This window comes from Neolamprologus multifasciatus, chromosome 3, assembly GCF_963576455.1.
Source record: "Neolamprologus multifasciatus chromosome 3, fNeoMul1.2, whole genome shotgun sequence".
NCBI lineage: Eukaryota > Metazoa > Chordata > Actinopteri > Cichliformes > Cichlidae > Neolamprologus > Neolamprologus multifasciatus.
The window spans coordinates 44,462,203-44,485,324 of NC_140441.1; the positions used below are offsets into that span (position 1 = coordinate 44,462,203).

General features: G+C 41.3%; 1 protein-coding gene across 1 annotated transcript in view; it reads right to left on the reverse strand.

Moving 5' to 3' along the window:
* Positions 1 to 21,210, reverse strand: part of arsj (arylsulfatase family, member J) — a 32,547-nt gene extending 11,337 nt beyond the window's left edge. The window contains exon 1 of the mRNA XM_085152685.1: positions 20,382 to 21,210. Coding sequence (XP_085008811.1) covers positions 20,382 to 20,689 — 308 coding nt within the window. The 5' untranslated portion in view covers positions 20,690 to 21,210. The remainder of the gene's footprint in view (positions 1 to 20,381) is intronic.
* Positions 21,211 to 23,122: the final 1,912 nt, after the last annotated feature.

A 23,122-nucleotide genomic window follows, 5' to 3' on the forward strand; every position in this document is an offset into this window, starting at 1 on the left:
AGTTTGCCTGGGTAGGTTATCTTGTCCAATTAGGACAACATCTCCTATATTCTCCAGAGTAGGCGTAGGAGTTTCATACTTGCGACTAGATTTTACATCCATCAAGAATTTTTTCCACCAGCAGTTCCACCTCCATCTTGGACCCATGTCCTCCTGGCTTTTGCTGGTCACCTGAGATGGCAGAAGAGAAATTAGTCTCCCACCAACCAGGAAATGAGAGGGTATAAGTAACTGGAGCTCTGACGCTTCACTGTATACAAAGAACAGAGGTCTGGGATTCAAAACTGCCTTTCCTCCTATCAGCAAACTCAGGGGATCCTATCCTATCAGGGGCGATCGTGGCTTAAGAGTTGGGAGTTCGCCTTGTTCCTTGGACAAGACACTTCACCCGTTGCCTACTGGTGGTGGTCAGAGGGCCCGGTGGCGCCAGTGTCCGGCAGCCTCGCCTCTGTCAGTGCGCCGCAGGGTGGCTGTGGCTTGCCATCGCCAGTGTGTGTGAATGTGTGGGTGGATGACTGGATGTCCTGGGGTCCTTAGGGACTAGTGAAGCGCTATACAAATACCATTTACCATTTAACTCCTCAAGGTTTAGTGAAGCCCCCCGTAGGACCCTCTTTAGACTTGTTTTATAGATCCCAAAAGTCTTTCCCACAAGCATCCCCACAAAGCAGCATGCATGACAATAAATTTCTAGGTGATCCTGTTATCACTGAAAAATCTTGTAATCTCTGATTCTTTAATTGACTTCCAAAAACTTAAATCTTAAAACTTGGTCTGCTCAAGCAAACGTTTTGGCATTGTCGCTTGGTAATGGAGATGTGACTTGCTATGCTAGTTTCACCTTCATTCACCTGCAAATCTAACAGCATGACACTAACCATATGCCCCATAACAACCAGTACATCTCCCTCACTTGCAAAAGAGTATCTCTGACCCCATCACACAATACACTACTGAATAAGAAGCTGAGAGTATCTATTACTGGTAGGCAGTACCACTAGCTTAAACTAAAATCAGGATACTGCAGCCTGTCTCCCACTGTCTGTGTTTATCTAATAATGGCTTCAAATCTTTGATTGTTGAGTCTCTCTTGACATCTTGCTCGTATTTCAGGTTTAAGATTTCCTTTGCTGAAATTATGTTCTTGGGTAACTTGCCTCTAATAAACATCTGCCACGGTGAGCTACTCTGGAGTTAGTGCTCCCTTTATTGTTTGACTACAGTGGGAATTGACCATGAGCCTTTTAACCCATAGTTATTCTCAGTACTGTTTTTAACCTTCTGTACTTCTCTAGGTCTAGCTGTGGTTCAGCTCATTCAGTGCTGGTAAGCTATACTGCAGCCTACAAGGTAGATCTTAGCTCAGAGTTCACCATATCTTGAACACATCAATCCTTTTTAACTTCATCAGTGAAACATGTTCATTCCACCACAGCTTACTTTGAATAAGGTTCTGAACACTGTCATGTGGTGTTTAGCTCAGCAGGATTGCTTTTGCTAGCACAGTGTGACCACAGCTCTGGATTTGTGAAACTTTGTAATTGAGTCACAATGTTGAGGAAGCAGCACTGTCACTGGAATCCAGTGTTGGGGAGTAGTGGAATACATGTACCGGTGTTACGTATTTAAAATACAAAATATGAGTAACTGTATTCTGTTACAGTTACCGTTTAAATAGGCGGTAATCAGAATACTTTATATTGTATTGTAATGCTCCTAAAACATCAGAATGATGCATCAAACACCACTCTTAATTTATCTCATAATGTGGCATGTAGTATTTCACAGTCTCAGGCTGTTTGCCAGTTGTCTCAGTGACACTCAGTGTTGGGTAAGTTACTTTAAAATAGTAACTTATTTACATTACTAGTTACTTCTATCAAAAGTAACTCAGTTACTTCAAGTTACTCGTTACTTTCAAAGTAACTAGTTACTAGGGAAAGTAACTTTGGTTTTACTCAGAATTCTCTTGTTAATGTGTTGCTTCCATAACTTTGCCAGTCTTCTAGCTTGCTTACTTGCCACAAGTGCACTGTGCCACCTACCAATAGAAAGGAAAAGATAATGTGCATATTTCCACGAGAGAAATCCCACGCCTGGACCGTCATTGACTGCTGCCATGATTCTAGCCTACGTCACAGTGTCATGTGCGCCTTTTACATCCAACACAAAAACTGCAGTCGTGGTGCTTTCGATTGTACTCAGAACTCTGAAATTCTGCTTTCTGAATAGGAAGATGTAGGTAACTCCAGACTGCAGATGAGCTGCATACAGGGCTGGACTGGGACAGAAAATTGGCCCGGGCATTTTGACTAGAGACCGGCCCACCATTATAGGAAAAATCATAAAGCCTTTGAATGAAAACAAACGCTGTTGTGACAGTGATGTTCACTGTTTTGATGGTATATATGCATCAATCTATCAATCGTTTGTTGTAAGATTCAGATAATTATTTTTTTAAAAGCTAGACATTTTAAATGAGAATAAGGAAGAAAATTATTTCCTTGTGCCCCCCTCTCCCTGTTAATGCCCTACCTGGCCCCCCTGGCAAAATTTTGCTAGATCCGCACCTGCACAGTTACCAGCTGTCAGCTACCTAAAAAAGGATCCTGGGGTTATTTGTCTCTCAGAAACAGTTCATAACTTCCCTTCAACCAAGGGCGTAGATTTCGTTTTGGCATTGGTGGGGACGAATGATTCAGGGTTTTTTTTTCCTTTTTGTCTTTGCTTCTTGATAACAAAAGGAGAAATGTTCTACATGCTTTTAAACCATTTAAAATTACAATTGATAGTTTTATATGTGAGTTATATAATGCTAAATTACAATTAAACAAATGACTAAGTATTTTAGACTTTAGTTTACTTCAGCCATATTCAATATAAATCAAGTATCATACAAAAATAAAAATAACTTAAAATTCAGCAGGGCTGGACTGGGACAAAATATCGGCATTTTGACTAGTGACCGGCCCACCATGGTATTATAGGAAAAGTCATAAATCCTTTAAAGCCTTTATAATAAGCTTAAACCTACACCACCTTCCCTATTCTGGTATTCTAAACAGTAACACCTAATTTATAATTACATATACCTATAAAAGGGTTGCCAACTCCCAGCAAAAAAAGAAAAGAAAAAAGTAGGAATCACTCCCCACCCTCTGCCTCAAGATGCTTAACTAACAAAACCGATTTAAATTTAGTGCACGTATAAAACAAATTCACATAAATCTATTATTTTTCTCCAGTAATTAAATAGATTCAACATCTTTCTTCAACAGAATTGCAGACTGCACAGATGGTACCTTAACAAAGTAAAGAATACTATAACTTACTAGGGTATATACTAACTAGAGATGGCACGATACCACTTTTTTATGTCCGATACCGATACCGATATCATAAATTTGGATATCTGCCGATACCGATATGAATCCGATATAGTGTGTTTTTTAATCAATAAAACTGTTTTTTTAATATCTTGCTGCATTTTGTATAAGTTAATACTCAAGTTTAAATAAACAACAACACTAAAGCTATTCTGTTATACCTGTATGTAAAAAAACACACTGCACCCAAAATATTTCATAGTTCAGCAATACTGATCAATCTAATAAACTTAAACCTGCTCCATCCTCCCTATTCCGGTATTTTAAAGAGTACTTAGCAGAAATATTAAGCAACCTAACTAATAGGGTTGCAAACTCCCAGCAAAAGAAAATAGGGAACCACCCCCCACCTCATGATGCTTAATCGATGTAATCAACTTGTAATCAATTTGATGCAGGGTGAAAAAAAAAATGCACAGAAATAAATTATTTTTCAAGAATAATTAAATAGATTCAACATCTTTCTTCAACAGAATTGCAGAATTCACAGATGGTGTCTTCCCAAAGTAAAAAGTACTATAGCTTACTAGGGTATATTAGACTTAACATTTACTATATACAGTAATGGACTTCTATACATTTTACATCAGATTAAAACTTTGGGTGTAAGATTCATGTAAGCGCCAAACGTCTGCTTTATATTTTTATTTACGATTGAGTTCATGTTTGTTTTATAATTCATAGATTCATTACATAAGTCATCTTTTCAGGATTAATAAATGTGAAAATATATGTGTTTACATAAAGTAATTTTAAGTCACTGTTTTGGGATTGGAACCTAAAAGGGGGTACCTCTCACTTTAAGTATGTAAGTGCAATAGTAGCATGAAACCCTGTGTGAGAGGGAAGGGGAGGAGCATGGACAGAGAGGTTAGGAGTCTCACGGTTTTCTGACCGTGTGCACAGGTAGTTTTGGATAGCTGCTATTTTTTGGAATTTTCATGCTTATTTTGGAAGGAGTTCATTGTTACATCCTCAGTTTGTAATAAATAAACAGTCTTCAAATCATAATGCAACTGGAAGCATTTCTTTTGGAAACCAGGAACACGCGTCAGCCATAGACTCCCTTTTTTGAGCTTGGTTTATTGGAAATCACCCTACATTTAGTCAGAAAACCCTCTTGCTCTTTTTTTTGGGAAAAGGAATACTGAAAAGGATCATGTTTAGCAACGAATGGCCGTGCACGGTGGATTGGAGGTAATAGCCTACTTGGAGGAAGAATCACGGTAAGCAGTGAAAACAAGCTTTGCTACTGTGGAAATTTGTCATAATGCATGAGAGTGATGAAGAACTAGTGTGTGGAAAAAGAGAATCAAAAATGACAGAAAAGGCTGTCGAGGAAAAGCTGCACAGGTTGACCCAGTCTAGAAAGGCTAAGCTAGGCCACCTAACTAGCCAAGCTAATCAGCTCGAACGGCTAATGGAAGATGATGCTAACGTGAATGCTGTTAAGCAGAAATTGCGTTTAGACTACCAAGATTCATTTGGAGAACTGTGTAGGATAAATGATAGTTTGAGAGTATTAATGCATGAGGAAGAATTTGAAAAGGACCAAAGTTCTTGGTATGAACCTAATGCTAGTCGTATTCGTGGATTTATGCAACATGTGGAAACGTGGGTTAAAGCAGCTGAGGAGCGCACAGAACAAGCTAGACAGTATGATGCAGACATCCAGCCTTCCGACAGTGTTTCTGTGATGTCCGCTGCATTAAGCAGTAAAGGCAGGAGGCGCAGGTCAGCCGTTGGGAGCCAAGTGTCCACTGCTTCCTCAGTACGCCTCAAAGCTGAAATGGAGAGAGCCGCATTGCTTGCACAAGCAACAGCTCTCAAACAAAAACAAGAGCTTGAACGACAGGAAACTGAGTTGAAAGCAAAAAGGGAGCAGCTGGATCTGCAAACTGCTATTGCCGCCTCTGATGCTAAATTAAAGGTATTAGAGAATTTTGAAAATGAGCGCTTGTCACATGTGAGTCCTGCATGCCCAACGACTATTGATTCTGGATTCATACCATTACCTGTAAGTCAAACTCCAGTCACCAACACAGAAAATGGATATGGGGAATTCATGCCTTTACAAAATCACCCTATTGGTACGCAGCAGTCTAGAGTGGATTTTGCAGCAGATGAGCAAGCAGTTGAAACACTCTGTACTGTTATGACACGTCAGAATAATATAACGGAGCTGATGGTGAAACAACAAAAAATGATGACATTGCCACCTTTAGACATCCCTACCTTCAGTGGTGATCCTCTAGATTACAATACATTTGTAAGCGCCTTTGAGCACGGAGTAGAGTCTCGCACCGAAAGTCCTAAGGACTGCCTCTACTTCTTAGAGCAGTTCACAAATGGACAGCCGAAAGAGCTAATAAAGAGCTGCCTTCATATGAAGCCAGATGTAGGCTATCACAAGGCTAAACAGCTCCTTAAAGAGCATTTTGGAAATGACTACAAAGTTGCTGTAGCCTACATGAACAAGGTCTCAAACTGGGCACCTATCAAGCCAGAAGATGCAGAAGCTTTAAATGCGTTTTCACTCTTTCTGACAGCTTGTTGTAACACCATGGCTGAAGTGAGTTACATGGAGGAACTTGATAATGTTGCAAGCTTGAAAGCCATTGTAGCAAAACTTCCATACAAGTTACGTGAAAGGTGGAGAACTGTTGTGTGTGGTATGCAAGAGCGAGGCGACAGAAGAGTCAAGTTCAAGGATTTGGTGGAGTTTATTACTAAACAAGCCAAAATTGCACTTCACCCTGTTTTTGGTGACATAAAGGATAGCATCACTGCTAAACCATTCACCATTAAACAAAACAGTAACAAGGATCAGAAAAGGGTTGTAATGAAGAAGTCATTCACCACCAGTGCCATACCATTGGACATTCAGGAGAAAGACACAAAGCCAATGGAAAACACAAATTATGTGAAACCCACTCCACAGGCATGTCTGTTCTGTAACGGTGGGCACAACATAGACCTGTGTGGTAAGTTTAAGGGCAAGCCACACAATGAAAAGTTGGAATTTTTGAAAGGCAAAGGACTGTGTTTTAGCTGTTTGAAGCAAGGTCACATGAGCAAACTTTGTAAGAGAAAGGTGAGCTGTGAGGTATGTTCTCTTGCTCATCATACATTGTTGCATATCAAGAAAAGGGACACAGATGCTGACACAGAGAAGAAAACTAAGAACAGTGAAAGTCAAACAATCTTAAGTGCCTTTGTCTGTGCAGAGTCTGAGGATTGTGGGCCAACTGGGGCCGGGGAAGATGACTGCACACTTGCAATAGTTCCTGTACAGGTCAAAGCCAAAAAGGGAAGTGTAGTAGTGCAGACTTACGCCTTCTTGGACCCAGGAAGCTCTGCCACATTCTGTACAGAGACATTAATGGACAAATTGAAGATCACTGGAAGGAAAACTGACATACTACTGAAAACTATGAATGAAGAGAAACCTGTCTGTACTCATGTAGTGTCAGGCTTGGAGGTCAGTAGTTTATCTGGTGACAACTTTATTGATCTGCCAGATGTCTTCACACAAAGGACAATACCTGTAGTAAAAGAAAACATACCCCTACAGAAGGATCTCGAAAAGTGGCCTTACCTTAAAGAAGTAAAATTGCCTCGAATTGAGACTGACATTGGATTGCTTATCGGCGCAAATGTACCGAAAGCAATGGAGCCATGGGAGGTTATAAGCAGTGTAGGTAATGGACCATATGCTGTAAGAACCAAGCTAGGTTGGACTGTGAATGGACCTTTGAGAGAAACTGGCTGTCATGCAGACAAGAGAAACCCAACCAAGGCTAATGCAAACCGCATATCAGTGAGCCGTTTAGAGAACCTGTGGCTTCAACAGTTCATGGTGGATTTTCCAGAGGGAGGAAAACATGATGAAGTGGAAATGTCAAGAGAGGACCATCAGTTTATGGACATGGTCATGGAATCTGCAAAACTGATGGATGGTCACTATACAATATGTCTACCTCTGAAGAACAGATTGGTCAACATGCCAAATAATCGCTCAGTCGCTGAACAACGAGCACGTAACTTGAGGCTTAAATTTCTCAGGAATGACTGCTTCCGACAAGAGTACACAGACTTCATGGAAGACCTTCTTAAAAAGGGCTATGCAGTACAACTGTCAAATGATGAACTGGCGCACAAAGAAGGAAAAGTGTGGTATATACCCCATCACGCCGTGTACCACCCTGTGAAGCAGAAATTAAGAGTTGTGTTCGACTGTGCAGCATCCTATCAGGGCACATCCCTGAATGATCAACTTCTTCAGGGTCCAGATTTGACTAGCAGTCTCATTGGTGTTGTCATACGATTTAGACAGGAACCTGTTGCAATTATGGCAGACGTTGAAGCAATGTTTCACCAGGTGAAGGTGCCTGACGGTGACTCTGACTTACTCAGGTTCCTCTGGTGGACAGGTGGCGACTGCAATCAAGCTTTGACTGAGCACAAGATGACTGTGCATTTGTTTGGGGCCACATCCTCACCCAGTTGCGCCAATTTCGCTTTGAGGAAGTGTGCTGAAGACCAGAGTAGGCAGTTCAAAGCTGAGGTTGTTCAAACAGTCTTGCAAAACTTTTACGTTGATGACTGTCTCAAGTCTGTCGCTACGGAGGAGGCAGCTATATCAATGTGTCAAGATCTAATGAAAATCTGTGCCAACGGAGGCTTCCGTCTCAACAAATGGGTGAGCAACCGAAGGGAGGTGCTTGACTCCATCCCAAAGTCTGAACTGGCAGCAGAAATGAAAACCCTGGACCTGGATCATGGCAAACTTCCACTTGAGAGGGCCCTTGGTCTCAATTGGTGTGTTGAGTCAGACACATTCAGATTTAAGATCAACATCAAAGATCGCCCATTCACAAGAAGAGGACTTCTTTCTGTCATTGGATCAGTGTATGACCCATTAGGCATTTTGGCACCAGCAGTCTTGCCAGCAAAGATTATCCTGCAGGAATTGTGCAGATTGAAGATCGGGTGGGATGACGACTTACCTGAGCACATAAAGAGGCGGTGGACTGACTGGTTAACCAGCCTTCCTGCTTTGGAACACTTCTCAGTTGCAAGATGTTTCAAGCCCAAAGATTTTGGAAATTATGTATTTACACAACTACATCACTTTGCAGACGCAAGTGAGGATGCATATGGCTCAGTTAGCTACCTACTCATGCGTAACAAGAGCAATGAGACACAATGTGCATTTATGATGGGCAAGTCCAGAGTGGCACCTCTCAGGCCCCCTACCATACCCCGTCTGGAATTGACTGCTGCTACAGTAGCCATTAGGATGGATAGTGTCCTGAGAAGAGAGCTACAGCTGAACCTTGCAGAATCAGTTTTTTGGACAGACAGTACGGTGGTGCTCCAGTATCTCCGGAATGAGACCACGCGTTTTCGTACATTTGTGGCAAACAGAGTTGCAGCTATCCTGAAAGGCTCTGATGTGGAACAGTGAAAACACATCAGCACGGACAAGAATCCTGCTGACTGCGCCTCAAGAGGGCAAAGAGTAGATGAATTTATGAAGAACAGAACGTGGGTGTCTGGGCCAGATTTTCTTCGCAGTCCAGTAGAGTTTTGGCCTAACACTCCACTGAATTGTTCGGAAATCACTTCTGGTGATCCTGAGATCAAGAGAGCCACAGTAAACAAGATAGAGGTGGAAGAAAATGTTGCTCCATTCAAGAGACTGATAAATTACTTCTCATCATGGACAAAGTTGAAAATAGCGGTGGCGTGGTTCCTGAAACTTAAAGCCTTACTTTGGAGTCTCTGTCAAAAACGTAAAGAGCTATGCATCACCAGTGTGGAGAATAGCTTTGACAATGATCGACAGCTGAGGCAAAGTCAGATTGACAGTTTCAGGACAAGCTTTAAGCCTACACAAATTTCAGTGGAAGACCTGAATCAAGCAGAGCTTGATATAATCAGATTTTGCCAAAAGGAGAAATTCTCGGAAGAGGTTTCAGCTCTACACAAGGGTCAAAGTGTGAAGCGCAATAGCCACTTATACAAACTGAACCCTGTACTACAGGAAGATCTGTTGAGAGTTGGCGGAAGATTGAGCTGGGCAGCTATGCCGGAAATCGCTAAGCAGCCTATTATCCTGTCTAGAGACTTTCACATTTCTGACTTAGTCCTCCAACAGATACATGAAGAAACTGGGCATGGAGGGCGCAATCACATGCTCTCTGAATTGCGACAGAAGTTTTGGATCCCAAATGCCAACACAGCCATTAGAAAGATCATCGCAAAGTGTGTGACATGTCGTCGCTTGCATGGAAGAGTTGGGAAACAACTGATGGCTGATCTTCCACAAGAGCGAGTGTTGCCAGATGATCCACCCTTCACCCGGGTTGGTGTAGACTACTTCGGCCCATTCGAAGTAAGACGTGGAAGAACCATCTTAAAAAGATACGGTGTTATATTCACTTGTTTAGCAGTTCGTGCAGTGCACATAGAGCTGGCCTCATCATTAGACACAGATTCATGCATAAATGCAATCCGGCGCTTCATAGCACGGAGAGGACAAGTGAAGGAGATTCGCTCAGATAATGGGACGAATTTAGTTGCTGCCAATCGTGAGCTGAAGGAAGCAATCACTGACTGGAACACTTCATCGTTTCAGCATCTATTTCACCAGCATGGAATTAAGTGGACATTTAACCCTCCCACTGCTTCACATCATGGTGGAGCATGGGAGAGGTTGATAAGATCAATACGAAAAGTGCTGAATTCTACTGTGAGAGAACAAGTTCTGGAAGAAGAATGCCTTCATACAGTCTTATGTGAGGCAGAGTCGATCATCAACAGCCGACCAATTACCAGGGCATCAAGCGACCCAAATGATTTGGAGGCTCTGACACCTAATCATCTTTTGTTGTTGAAAACAAAACCTTCATTGCCTCCAGGATTGTTTGACCAGAATGACCTCTATTCACGACGTAGATGGAAACAGGTGCAATATATGTCCAATCTATTCTGGAAGAGATGGACTAAAGAATACCTACCTCAGCTTCAGGAACGCCAGCGGTGGGCCACAGCATCAAGAAACTTTGCAGAAGGAGATGTCGTTCTTCTTGTGGACGACTGTGCACCACGAAACTCATGGATTATGGGAAAGATCATCAAAACAGTTCCAGACAAGAAGGGTCTCGTTCGCCGGGTCCAGATAAAGACAAAGACTAATGTTTTGGACAGACCCATCACCAAGATTTGTCTGCTTGTGGAATCTGAATGGGCTAGTGGTAAAGACTAAGCCCCTACGATGAGCCATGTGCTAGCAACCTCTGGCTCTTTCCTTCTTTCTCTCTTTCCTTCTTTTCTTTCTTATTCTTTTTCATCTGTTCTTTTGGAAATGGACAGAAACCAGCCTTAATATACTTTGCAAAGCTGATTGGCAAAGTATTGGACAATTCATTTGTCTATAAATAACGTTTTGTCATGTGTTTAAACATTGGATATGTCTAAACGTGGTTCATATTAAGTTTGTAAAGTTAAAAAGTGTGGTAATTGTTCTAAGGCAATACATTATTAGAACAATTAGGGGCCGGTAATGTAAGCGCCAAACGTCTGCTTTATATTTTTATTTACGATTGAGTTCATGTTTGTTTTATAATTCATAGATTCATTACATAAGTCATCTTTTCAGGATTAATAAATGTGAAAATATATGTGTTTACATAAAGTAATTTTAAGTCACTGTTTTGGGATTGGAACCTAAAAGGGGGTACCTCTCACTTTAAGTATGTAAGTGCAATAGTAGCATGAAACCCTGTGTGAGAGGGAAGGGGAGGAGCATGGACAGAGAGGTTAGGAGTCTCACGGTTTTCTGACCGTGTGCACAGGTAGTTTTGGATAGCTGCTATTTTTTGGAATTTTCATGCTTATTTTGGAAGGAGTTCATTGTTACATCCTCAGTTTGTAATAAATAAACAGTCTTCAAATCATAATGCAACTGGAAGCATTTCTTTTGGAAACCAGGAACACGCGTCAGCCATAGACTCCCTTTTTTGAGCTTGGTTTATTGGAAATCACCCTACAATTCAGATAATTATTAAATAATTAAAAGCTAGATATTTTAAATGAGAATAAGAAAGAAAAGTATGTCTTTGTGCCCCCTTTTCCCTGTTCATGCCCTATCGGCCCCCCTGGCTAAACTTTGCTAGATCCGCCCCTGCACAGTTACCAGCCGTCAGCTGCGTAGAAAAAGATCCTGGTCTAGAAAGTAATATTAAATAAATTCTAACAACAGCTTATCAAGGTTAAACGTGCTGCTGTTGTTCAGCCGCTGGTTTCCTCTTTCTGGTGCAAAGTGGGCCAAAAACAAAGAAGAGAGACGGACTCGCGACAGAAAAGCCGATCAGCTGATCATTGATCAGTTTCACGTTGGAAGTAGGAGCAGGAGAGAGAGAGGCAGTCGGTCCATATATCGGTTGTTAAGCTTAACACGGGAATGCTTTACAAACATTCAGAGATGAACTTACACACTTGCTTTACTTCTCTCTGGGATAACTTCCTCGGAGATGAAATGTTTGCTAGCAGGCTACAAATACACACAGCTGCTCTATCACGTGACCACACTGCTCCTACGTGCTACGGTTATGAGCCGAGTTACGCCGTGTCGCAAGTTTTGTGAGGTGCTTTTTTGATATTTAATGGATCGATTACATTTTTTATTTCTCTCCGATATCCGCTCCAGTAATTTAGGTCAGTATCGGACCGATACCGATACGTAATATCGGATCGGTCCATCTCTAATACTAACTAGACTTAATATTTACTGAATACAATAATGGATTTCTATACATTTTACATCAGATGAAAACATTGGTTGAAAGATTCAGATAATTATTTGTTAAAAGCAAGACATCCATGTCACCTAAAAGTTAAACCTGTTTGTCCATCACCTGTTCAGCTCTGATTATTCAGTAAGGACATCTCCTGGTTTCATCTTCATGTTTCCCTCTCACCACATATCCAAACCAACATCATGACCAGCAGCTTTACAGCTGTGGCTCCAGCAAACATCAGCTGATACTAGAAATTAATATTAGATAAATGCTAACAACAGCTGATCAAGCTTAAACGTGCTGCTGTTGTTTAATGCGGCCTCCGCTGGTTTCCTCTTTCTGGCGCAGAGAGAAAAGCCGATCAGCTGATCATTGATCAGTTTCATGATTGAATTAGCAACTTTCTAGCTGAAGTAGTACGGGACAAATCGCGTTCCTTTTCACCTTAACTTTAAAGTTTGACCTCCTCGGCTGTAATTGGTCCAGCCCAGAGTCGATCATGACCAACTGGCCAATCCACCACCATTCATTTATATCATTAAAAAAAGAAAAGGAAGAAACCCCATTGGCCCATAAAAACGAAAAATCACGAGCGGCCCACTGGGCAAATGCCCGGTATGCCCGATGGCCAGTCCAGCCCTGAAATACAGTCATGACAATAAACAAATATGAGTTCAAGGACTTAACAACATTACTTCAGTTACATTACACCAACATCTCTGATACATTAGCACTAAGGGAACACTGAATGACCTGGTGGTTTATGTCCATCCAAGATTACCACAAAGTAAAAGATCTCTCAGCAAAATTATGCAACATTTTAGCCACACTATTGCCCCGATCAAATCAATGAGTTGGGATTTTTTATTCTAAGCATGAGCTACTGTTACAGCAACAGACATTAATACTACTGGTGTCCCCACACAACAACTCAATGCCCACTATGTGAAGCAGCCAAACACATGCCTGCTCCTCTCGTTAACTGAGATAAACTGCTGGCATATTGGTTTTACATCTATACTGTCCAGTTTCTCCTGGTGGACATACAGCAGCATTGTTTAATCTCATTTGAGTCATTGTTGACTTTAGCCATGTTTTTAATCTTCTGAGAGCACTGAAGCTTCTTTCAGCCTCAACTGAGGATCAGCTGATCATTGATCAGTTTTCATGATTGAAGTAGAAACGGGAGAGTGAGGGGGGAGAATGAAAGAAGAAGAGGCAGCTGTGCAGCAAAGACACAGAATAACTCCAGCTTTGTGCCTTTTTCAATGGAGCTGAATTACGGGACAAACTGTTCCTTTTCACCTCAATAAGAAACGTGTAATATTTTCTCTGAATACCAGACGGGACGGTTGGCAACTCTAATAACTTATGAACAAAATAAAGTTCAACATCATTAACTTCATAGCACCCACCCAGCTGTATAGAAACTCCGTCATGCTAGCTAGTACGCAGTACGGAAAAAATCAGAATAACGAAAATAAACTCCACCTAAACTTGGTTTATATCTGACCCAGATAGACTGCAGGTCATAACTTCTTACCTGAAATTCAGTTCACACCATTGACTGTAGAAAACATGGACGACGACAGCTCCCCAAAAATTAAGCCAAAACGTCTCTATCGCCCCCTGGTGTCTGGCTGCAGTATAGGTCATAAACCCCGCCTCCTCCATGTTAGCGGATGGGACTGGGGTCAGACTAAAATAAATTAATTCTCCTTAGATAATTTTTTTCCAAAGATTCTTTCTTTTGTTTTCAATAGTTCTCATCATGCTGATTGATGTTCAAGGGGTCTCCTTTCCCATAAGTTTGATTCTAATTCCTACCGCGGTGATGTTAAATTGGGGTGAAACGTCATCATAAGAGCTTTGACTGACAGCTGCAGTCACGGAAAAACTTGCGTATCTCTGTTCGCGAATAGCAGATCGAGCGTAGGCTCTGAGAGGACGCCCAGCGTTTACGCTACGAAAACACGACCGAGTGTTTTAACCTGACAGCCTGAGGTGTTCTTCAGTAAACTGGACTACCCGACAGAAGGATCCGCTGCACTTTTTCGGTAAGTTAAACGTGTTTGTAAGCTAATCCGTAACTACCGTCCTTAGCTAGCTCCTGAGACCTAGCTAGCTAAAATGAGCACTCAGCTGTCAGGGTTCGTTTAGCTGTGCAGGTGAATGAATTTACTAAAGAAATCAAGAGAAACGCCCCGGGCTGCTCACTAATTACTGTTACTGTACTTTTATTACAAGTATTATACTGTAAAAGCAACAGGCTGCACCCTGCTTCAGCTCCTGTGCAGAGCCGAATATTAAATATGTGCAAACAACAGCATGTTTTCAGTCTCTTGCCACATCTGTAAAGACAGTAACATTTTTTTTAAAAGCTTGTACTTCAGTAACTCCTCATTAATCAGGAACTATGGATTAAAGTACTGTAGTGTACTGTAATACTGAAAAAATGTAAGAGAAGAACTTCAGATCCTGAGTGTGTGAGGACAGAAGAATCAGCTTTATTTCAATTTTGAGGGATAAAATTTATATCTGAGTTTGATGGTTCTGTTGTCTTTGTGATTACAGGAGCTGCACTCAGATTCAGACCTCAGCACCACCCAGTGACAGCAGACAGATCATCCAACATGTTCACATGTTAACTGCAAAATGAACTGATGAAAACAGTACAAAGGTTAAAGTACCACACGTGCTGTAGTGAAAGCTGCAGCTGTTTTATTGATAAAGTTAAAGACAAAAAAACAAAAGGATTAATCACTCATGTAACTGTGTCACTATATATCAGCATTAACAGGACCTCAGTTTGGTGTTTCACAAAGCTGCTGATCTCAGACCTGCACAGCTTCCGTTTTAAACACTTGATGTACTCAGCTGCATGAAGAGCATATGAGATTTTCTCTAACACAATTAAATAAAACCTGATGAAGGTCAAAGGTCATCACTTGTATGTTGAACTACAAACTTGTCATCTGGAATTCTTTCACAGTTTTTTGCAGATAGTGTGTTATTTACCATAAAGTGATTCAGAGTTATTCATACCAGAGTAACCAGAGAGGATCACATATTTTTAAATATATAACTTTCTACAGGACTGAATATAATATCTTTATGTAAAAGTCCGGAGCCTCTGGGAGTATCTGAGTATTTATAACATTACACAAACCAAAGGTCTCATCACAGTGTTGATGAAATGCTGGTTTTTTCCATCTCCTGGGGCGGGCCTACAGAGGAGTGCTGAGGATTTCCCTGTGAGGGAGCTGCTGGTGAAGATCATGAGTCCTGCTTGATCAATGCCATGAGCTTCAGTCTTCCTGTTGTTTCTTAAATGATGCCTCTTACAGCGGGTCAACAGAACTTATGGCACAGGACAGCTGTGATGAAAGAAAGGGAAGACGTTTCTCCAAACCTCTGGACCCAGGAAACCCAGCTTGGTCCTGATGGTCTCCCTCACTAGTTTCTCTCCAGGGTGAATGTAGCTGTTGATATAATATGGACTCTATTATTAAATGAAAAGAACAAATTAGACTACACTACTGAAACGTTCTGCTGATGTTTTTAAAGTCTCCATGTTACCAGGCTGTAGAGGGCTCTGAAGATTTAAACAGTTTTAGATTCATACACTCACAGTCTTATGTTAAAATCTCAAAGGACAGCATTATATTTTTGATATTAACAGTAACTCTGGGCCTCTGTAGAGTGTGCAGCTGATCTCATCGCTGTCTAAAAATGGATATAAAAAAACATAAGTGTTGAAGACTATTAAGAGTAGCAGGTGTGTAGCATCGCTAACTAGCTAGCAACAAGCCTCCAACACAGTGCGTATGCTAGCGGCTAATCTAACTAACGAATTAACAACAGAGTGATTTTAGAACTATAAGATGATAAGCTGTGTGTCTTTTTTATAACAGTGACATGGTTGTATTTACCTTAATTAAACGAGTCGTCAGTCGCGGTAAACCAGCAAAAAAACTCGAGCAGCCGGGCTACGTAAAAAGTGTAGAGGGGCGTGTTTGCGGTCACGTCCAGCGGGTGTGTGTACACAGTCGCTCCACCTCAAGTCACTACTGCGCAGACTCTGGCTCCAAATTTGCAAGATGGCAGCCTCCACAAGCGGGATATTTTGGCTTCATTTTTGCACAATGGTAGGAGGCGGGGTCGCGTCGTCCATGTTTTCTACAGTCAATGGTTCACACTTGGACCGGCGGCCGCCTCGGGTCTCTTTTCCTTCTGCGTCCCCTTTCCCTCATCCACCTGCTGGCCTCCACCACTTGCTAATGTTACTGAATCTGTGGAAGCTCCGCGATAGCCACCACACGAAGTAACAAGTAACGACCGTATCTATTTCCCAGTAACGACTAACGCGTTCCTGATTTTGGCATAATAACTAGTTACCGTGCTCGTTACCACAATAATAACGTAGTTACTGTAACGTGTTACTTAATAACGTGTTAGTCCCAACACTGGTGACACTTGATGCTGAATGTGGTCCAAGCAATGTACATCCTAAACTGCTTTCAACAGCTATTAGTGATTTTGTTATTTTCTCAACCTTGCAACACACTACTTGCCATTAATAATTCACTCCTATTGACAATAAGAGTTTAGTGCCTTTTATTGTGAAACCAACAAGCTGCTCTGTCCTTTTCAACTCTTTGCTGTGTATTTACCACATTTTCCAGTGACACTCCCACATGAGTGGATGATCCAAAGTTGTGCCTCAGCAATGATAGCATTTGCTCTTTCACTATGCTCTCATGAACTATGCATTTTTGGCTGCCTCCATCTAGCATGCAATGACACCAAAGCATTTGTTCTGCTACTATCAGTACTCAAATGTACTTCTTTTTGATCGCAAACTGATTGATGATGTCAGGAGGTGAAACACTCAACTCTGCAGAATTTCACTATGTGTTAAGGCAGACATAACACTTTGCCAGTTTTCTTGGTTCCTCTTTGTGAGCAGTCACAGAATGTTCTGGATAATATTCTCTTTCATGTTTGTACTTGCACAATATATCCAGTGTGATAAACTCCATTTGCTGTGTGTAGCTCTATGTATGCCCTTAGGGCGACTTTTTCACTGGGGTACTGAATTTTGTTTATTGGTTCTGAAGAGGTTCTGTTGGCGCTCTTGTTAATGTTCCAGTCAGATAGCTTCTCCCATTTACACAGTACATCACTGTTATGAATAACTGTTTTATACTGAGACCAGAATTCATGCCGCTAACTTGTTTTTCTATTAGCAACATAACTGATTGTTTGTCTGATGACCTGAGTGAACTTGAACTTGCATCACTACCCTGTACACTCGTGGATTTGCACGCCTTCTGAATTAATCTACTGGTGCAAGCTTGCCATGCAAGACTATGGTCGTGGTATCCCTGAATACTTGCAATCTCTACCTACAGATCATCCATTGGCATTATAACATCAGTGCCATGATCCATTAAACTTTCCTCCTTGGCTGACAAGACGGACAGCATTTTACAGTGATGTGGATTGTTCCCTGCTTTCTTTGAATCTATTCAATGTACTCGGCCACCTCTGCAGCTAGTGTAAGCTAGTGTTAGCTTCTTGTGTCATGCAAAAGTCAGGTTTCTAAACAGCTCTTGACAACTGTTAGAATTCAAAAGGCAAGAAGCAATCAGCTAAGTAAAGAGAAATGACTGTCCATCATTACTTTAAGAACTGAAGGTCAGTCAGTGAGGAAAATTGCTAAAACTTGGAATGTGTCCCCAAGTGCAGTCACAAAAACCATCAAAAAGGGAAAGGGAAAGGAAGACCAAGAGTCACCTCTTCTGCTGAAGATAAATTCATCTGAGTCACCAGCCTCAGAAATCGCAAGTTAACTGCACCACAGATTAGAGCCAAGATAAATGCCACACAGAGTTCCAGTAGCAAACACATCTCTACATGTTCAGAGGAGACTGTGTGAATCAGACCTTTATGGTCAAACAGCTGCTAAGAAACCACAACTAAGGAAAAGCATCAAGCAGAAGAGATTTGTTTGAGCCAAAAAACCACCTGCCATATCTTTGTGCGAGGCAGAAAAGGTGAACGAATGGTCACTGCATGCATGGTTTCCACTGTGAAGCATGCAGCAGGAGGTGTGGTGGTGTGGCGGTTCTTTGCTGGACCATCATTCATTTTTCAGCAGGACAATGATCCCAAACACACCTCCAGGCTGTATAAGGCCTATTTGACCGAGAAGGAGAGTGATGGAGAGCTGCGCCAGATGGCCTAGCCTCCTCAGTCACCTGACCTAAACCCAATTGAGATGGTTTTGGATGATATGGACCGCAAAGCAAAGGCAAAAAGGCCAACAAGTGCTCAGCATATCTGGGAACTCCTTCAAGACTGCTGGAAAACCATTTCAGGTGACGACCTCATGAAGCTCATTGAGAGAATTCCAAGAGTGAGCAAAGCAGTAATTAAAGGGGTGGCTCTCTTGAACAATCTAAAATCTAAAAAATGTTTTGAGTAATTTTTAACTTTTCTGTTTACTTTATAATTCTATATGTGTTCATTCATAGTTTTGATGCCTTCAGTGAGAATCTACAATGTAAATAGTCATAAAAATAAGGAAAAACCATTAAATGGTTGCCCAAACTTTTGACTGACTATAATGCAAGTATGGTGAACATGAAGATGGTTCAGATGCAGCTGGTAGCCAAGGTAACCAGTCTAAACAACCTGTAAAAACTCAGTCAGGAGCTTAAGAAGGTCTTATGTTTTGGATTCAGTCCTTTAGTGACTTAAATTTGTCCTGACAAGTCTCTCCAAGTATGACAGTGAGACTTGAGACAATTTTGTTTTCTGAGCTTTTGTGAATATCCAGTTTACACAGACATGTAATGTTTTAGTCTCAACACAGAAAGGGATGCTTTTCTTTCACCCATATTCAACCTCACCATGCTTATCTGTGACCACCTGCTCATTATCAGAAGCATGGAACCATAACTGAATCTACACCTAGATGGATCCTAAGGTCGCGGCTCCACCACGTGATCAGAGCAGTGGGCAGAAGCCAGGGGTGCTACAGTTTTCTCATTATTGTCTTGGACACCCATCAATGTGATGCAAAACATTATATAAACTCCAAAGCTATAAATGTACCCCACAGTCAATTCCCATGACCTGTTAGCTCTTTTGGTTTGGGGTTTTGGTTTGGGCCCAACAGGGCCTTCAAAGACAGCAATAGTTAGATCTGCAAATCAATGTTTAGGTGGAAAGTCTGAAAAAGTGTTATAGTTCAGTAGTAATGAAATTGTTACAATTCAAAGAAAGCATCAAACTATGTAACTGTTTGCCATATCCTTTTAATCTTCAAAGCTCTTCAAAGTTTGATTAATTTCCTGATGATGCCTTCTGTCTTCTTTGTAAATTTAAAAATGTTTGGAAATAAAAGATTTATGCCATAAAATGTTTTACTCTTACTGTAATCTTGTACTTGGAAGCGACTTACTTCACTTAAAGTTAAGAAAAATGTGGAATGGGAAAATGCTGTTCCCAGAAAGGGGTGGTCGGGTGGCCTAATTCCTCCTGAAAGATGATTTGTCTCTAGACTACAGTACTTGAGTAATCTTGCCATAGGCATGGATTGGATAAGAGCATGAGAAAACTGACCAGTGCATGAATGTAACTTTAGTAATTGTTTTGGGGTACAACTTTAATGTACTTTAATTTTTTATTTATTTAATGTACTCTAGGTGTTTCTCTTATGCTGATATATACTTCTAATGTACTATAATAATGGACTTTGTACCCCACACAATTTTTAAGCTTTATTCAGTTATTATTTTTCAGATTTTAAGATACAAATATGACACTGTAATATTATAATATAAAGCTACACTGCAGATAAGTAGTTATATTGATCCCCAGCTGCAGCAACAATGTAATAAAAACAATAAAGATTATAACAATAAATATAGTATAATGTGTATATGTATTTATCACCGCTCACTCAAAACAAAGCACTTTTTCAGTGCACTTTTCGCGTGACAGATCTGTATGAGGGCACGGACAGCACATGAGCCTGGAGATCGTTTCCTATAGTGTATTTATTTCTGACCAAACATGTCCTTGATCTTCCCAGACGCCTATAGTTTCTCCTCTAAACTCCACGACGAATGGTTACTACAACCGGGACAGATTGTACGGTCTCTATAATGCACTCTACCTTCCCGTCATGAGCTGGCTCCTGGACGGGCTGCAGAGCGGTTGGACGTAGTAATTCTCCAGTTTGACTCCCTCTGCTGCCAACCGGTCCAAGGTCGGGGTTTTGATCTCGGAGCCGTGGTACCCGACATCCCGGAAGCCTTGATCATCCACCAGGATAAAAATGATATGTGGCTGAGAGCTCGATTTCCCAAACTCATTCCCTTGGTTGTGCAGCTCAGCGTTCCAGTTTTCCCACGAAATAACGCTCCGGGTCTGCGAAATAATACAACCGAAGAATAAACTCAACGGTACCCACAAGATAAACATGTTTCAGGCAGATTTAGATTCAAGTCGGCGTTAACTGTCGGCCCATAACGCTGTGTGTGCGGGCGGCGGCGTTTTGCACATGTTCAGGGGGAACGGCAACACTTGGAAATCGGGTTCAGTCTTTCTCTCCACGCCAACAATCCTCTGAGAGCTCCAGGATTTGAGGAAAGGTCCCAGAAAACAAACACATCTGGCGTAGCTGCTTTTTTCCTTTTACCGCGGGCGAAAACGTTCATACCGTGATAGACACACAAGCCCATGCTGAGGTTTGTCGCAGCACAGCTTTAGTCATTCTTCCGGCTGCGTAGTTTTTGTCAGAAGACGCGCTGGACTTCCAGAGCTAACTCGCAGCGTGTAACAGCTGCTCCACTGCAGATGTTCTCCATCCTGTGACTGAGCAGCCGCGTTTCCAAGCTGTCAGCGCTCTGAGGACTGAATCCACACGCTGAGGAGGCAGGTCCTTCTGTCTTTGCAGCTCCCAGAGCAACGTCCAGGAGTGGCCCTTAGCCCCCCCCCCCCACAGTGTGTTAGCCACAACTACACAAATTATGTTCGTAGTACTGATCTTTAAAGATGAACTAAAACTCGAAAATTACCCCCCCCCCCCCAAAGAATAATTAATAATTATATCTTAAGTTAATGCTCAACCCTGTTAAATCACATGCAAGTGAGACTAGCAAGATGAGGGCACGAAGACAACAGAAAAACTGGATGAATACCAGTATTTTCAGCTGTATAACTACAGCTAATGAGGATTTGATAACTTGAAAGACTTTTGTAAAATATAGGTAAACTAAAAAGTAAGTAATGGTTTTGAAGTGCCCTGTTTCAACTACAGAAACAACAACATACGATCAAAATGTTCTGAGACTGTCTGGTTGCAATATGTTTATGCACATGCAACATCTACTGTTGGTATTCTGGGATAAGCATAAAAGGACTGGTTCTTATACAACCCATTTCTACTTACTCTTCTTGAGCACTCAAAGTGCTTGATACAACTCATTCACACCTATTCATACAAGCACTTTTTGATGGTTTTCTATTTAAATGCTTCCAGTCTAACATTCTCACATTCAAACTCTGATGGATGTATTGAAGTTGCCAGCATTCTTGCAAAAACATTTTAGATGGTGAATGTGTTACACTGACAGTTACATCTGGCTTCATCAAATTGCTGATAGGTTTCTGAAATTAATACATCATTTTTACATTTACATTTCTTATCTCTGTATTAGGACCAGTATAGAAAAGGGCTGTGTCCTTTTTCAGAAAACAAGCTAGTAGGGTATTGTAATAGCGTTGCATTTTAGCAGGCGCTCAAAGTTCTATGAAAAATGTGCACTAGTGTTGTGACATCTAAATGAGGTGGGACTTGGCAGCCTGGTTAATTAGAAAATAAAACATTCTAATGTGTTTACAGTTATAAAGTTATTTTTGTAGGGTAACCTTAGACTAAACAAAAGAGGCTGAACCTTGAAAACACTCTTATAGAAAGGCAAGAAAAAACCCAAGCACCTGGCTAATAGTTGATATGTTTATTTGTAAAATTGTTGCTGTGAGTTTGACAGAAAAGTGAGGACTGTGCTGATGCAGGCAGAAGGTCTTAACTGTACCATGCAATTGTTCATTTGCCAAATATAAAAGCCATTAAACTTATCCATAAATCCATTATCCATGACACATGGTGATGCACTGTCATGTAATGTGCTTGTGCAATCAATTCTTTTGCGATGTAGCGTTCTTCAAACATTATTCACTTACTCTCAGTTAAGTTAGGTTGGGGATGAAGATTTTTCCTGCTTTCACTGTCAGCAGGACCTGAATTAAAAACAGAAATGTCATATAAGTTGGCAGAAGGCATTAGAATTGAATAGAGGTTGCAGCTTTGCAAGCTAATAGTTCCCTCATAAATCCCAGAAAGAAATGTTTAGGTATCTAAACTGAAAAATCTTAAAAGAATAAATTTAGCCTCAATGTAACCTTGACAGAAATAGGAGTGGGGTTTTTTTAAAACCGATTTTCTAAATATGAGACTCATTTAAGGTGTTTGTTGGCTCCCAGGTGATACAGCAGTCTCTATCTGGTGCTGACCTAAATCTCTCCATATGATCCAAATGTGCTATGTAAAGAAACCTGCTGTAAGTCAATGACCTGGGCCAGAGGTGTTAGGAAAAACTGGAGCTGCTGTGAAAGGCCCTCACATTCTGTAACTTTAAGTATACAAAGTATACTTCACCTACCGCCTACTGGCGTTGGCCAGAGGGGCTGATGGCGCGATATGGCAGCCTCGCTTCTGTCAGTCTGCCCCAGGGCAGCTGTGGCTACAACTGTAGCTGCCTCCACCAGTGTGTGAATGTGAGAGTGATGAATAGTGGAATTGTAAAGTGCTTTGAGTGTCTTGAAAAGAGCTACATAAATGCAATCCATTGT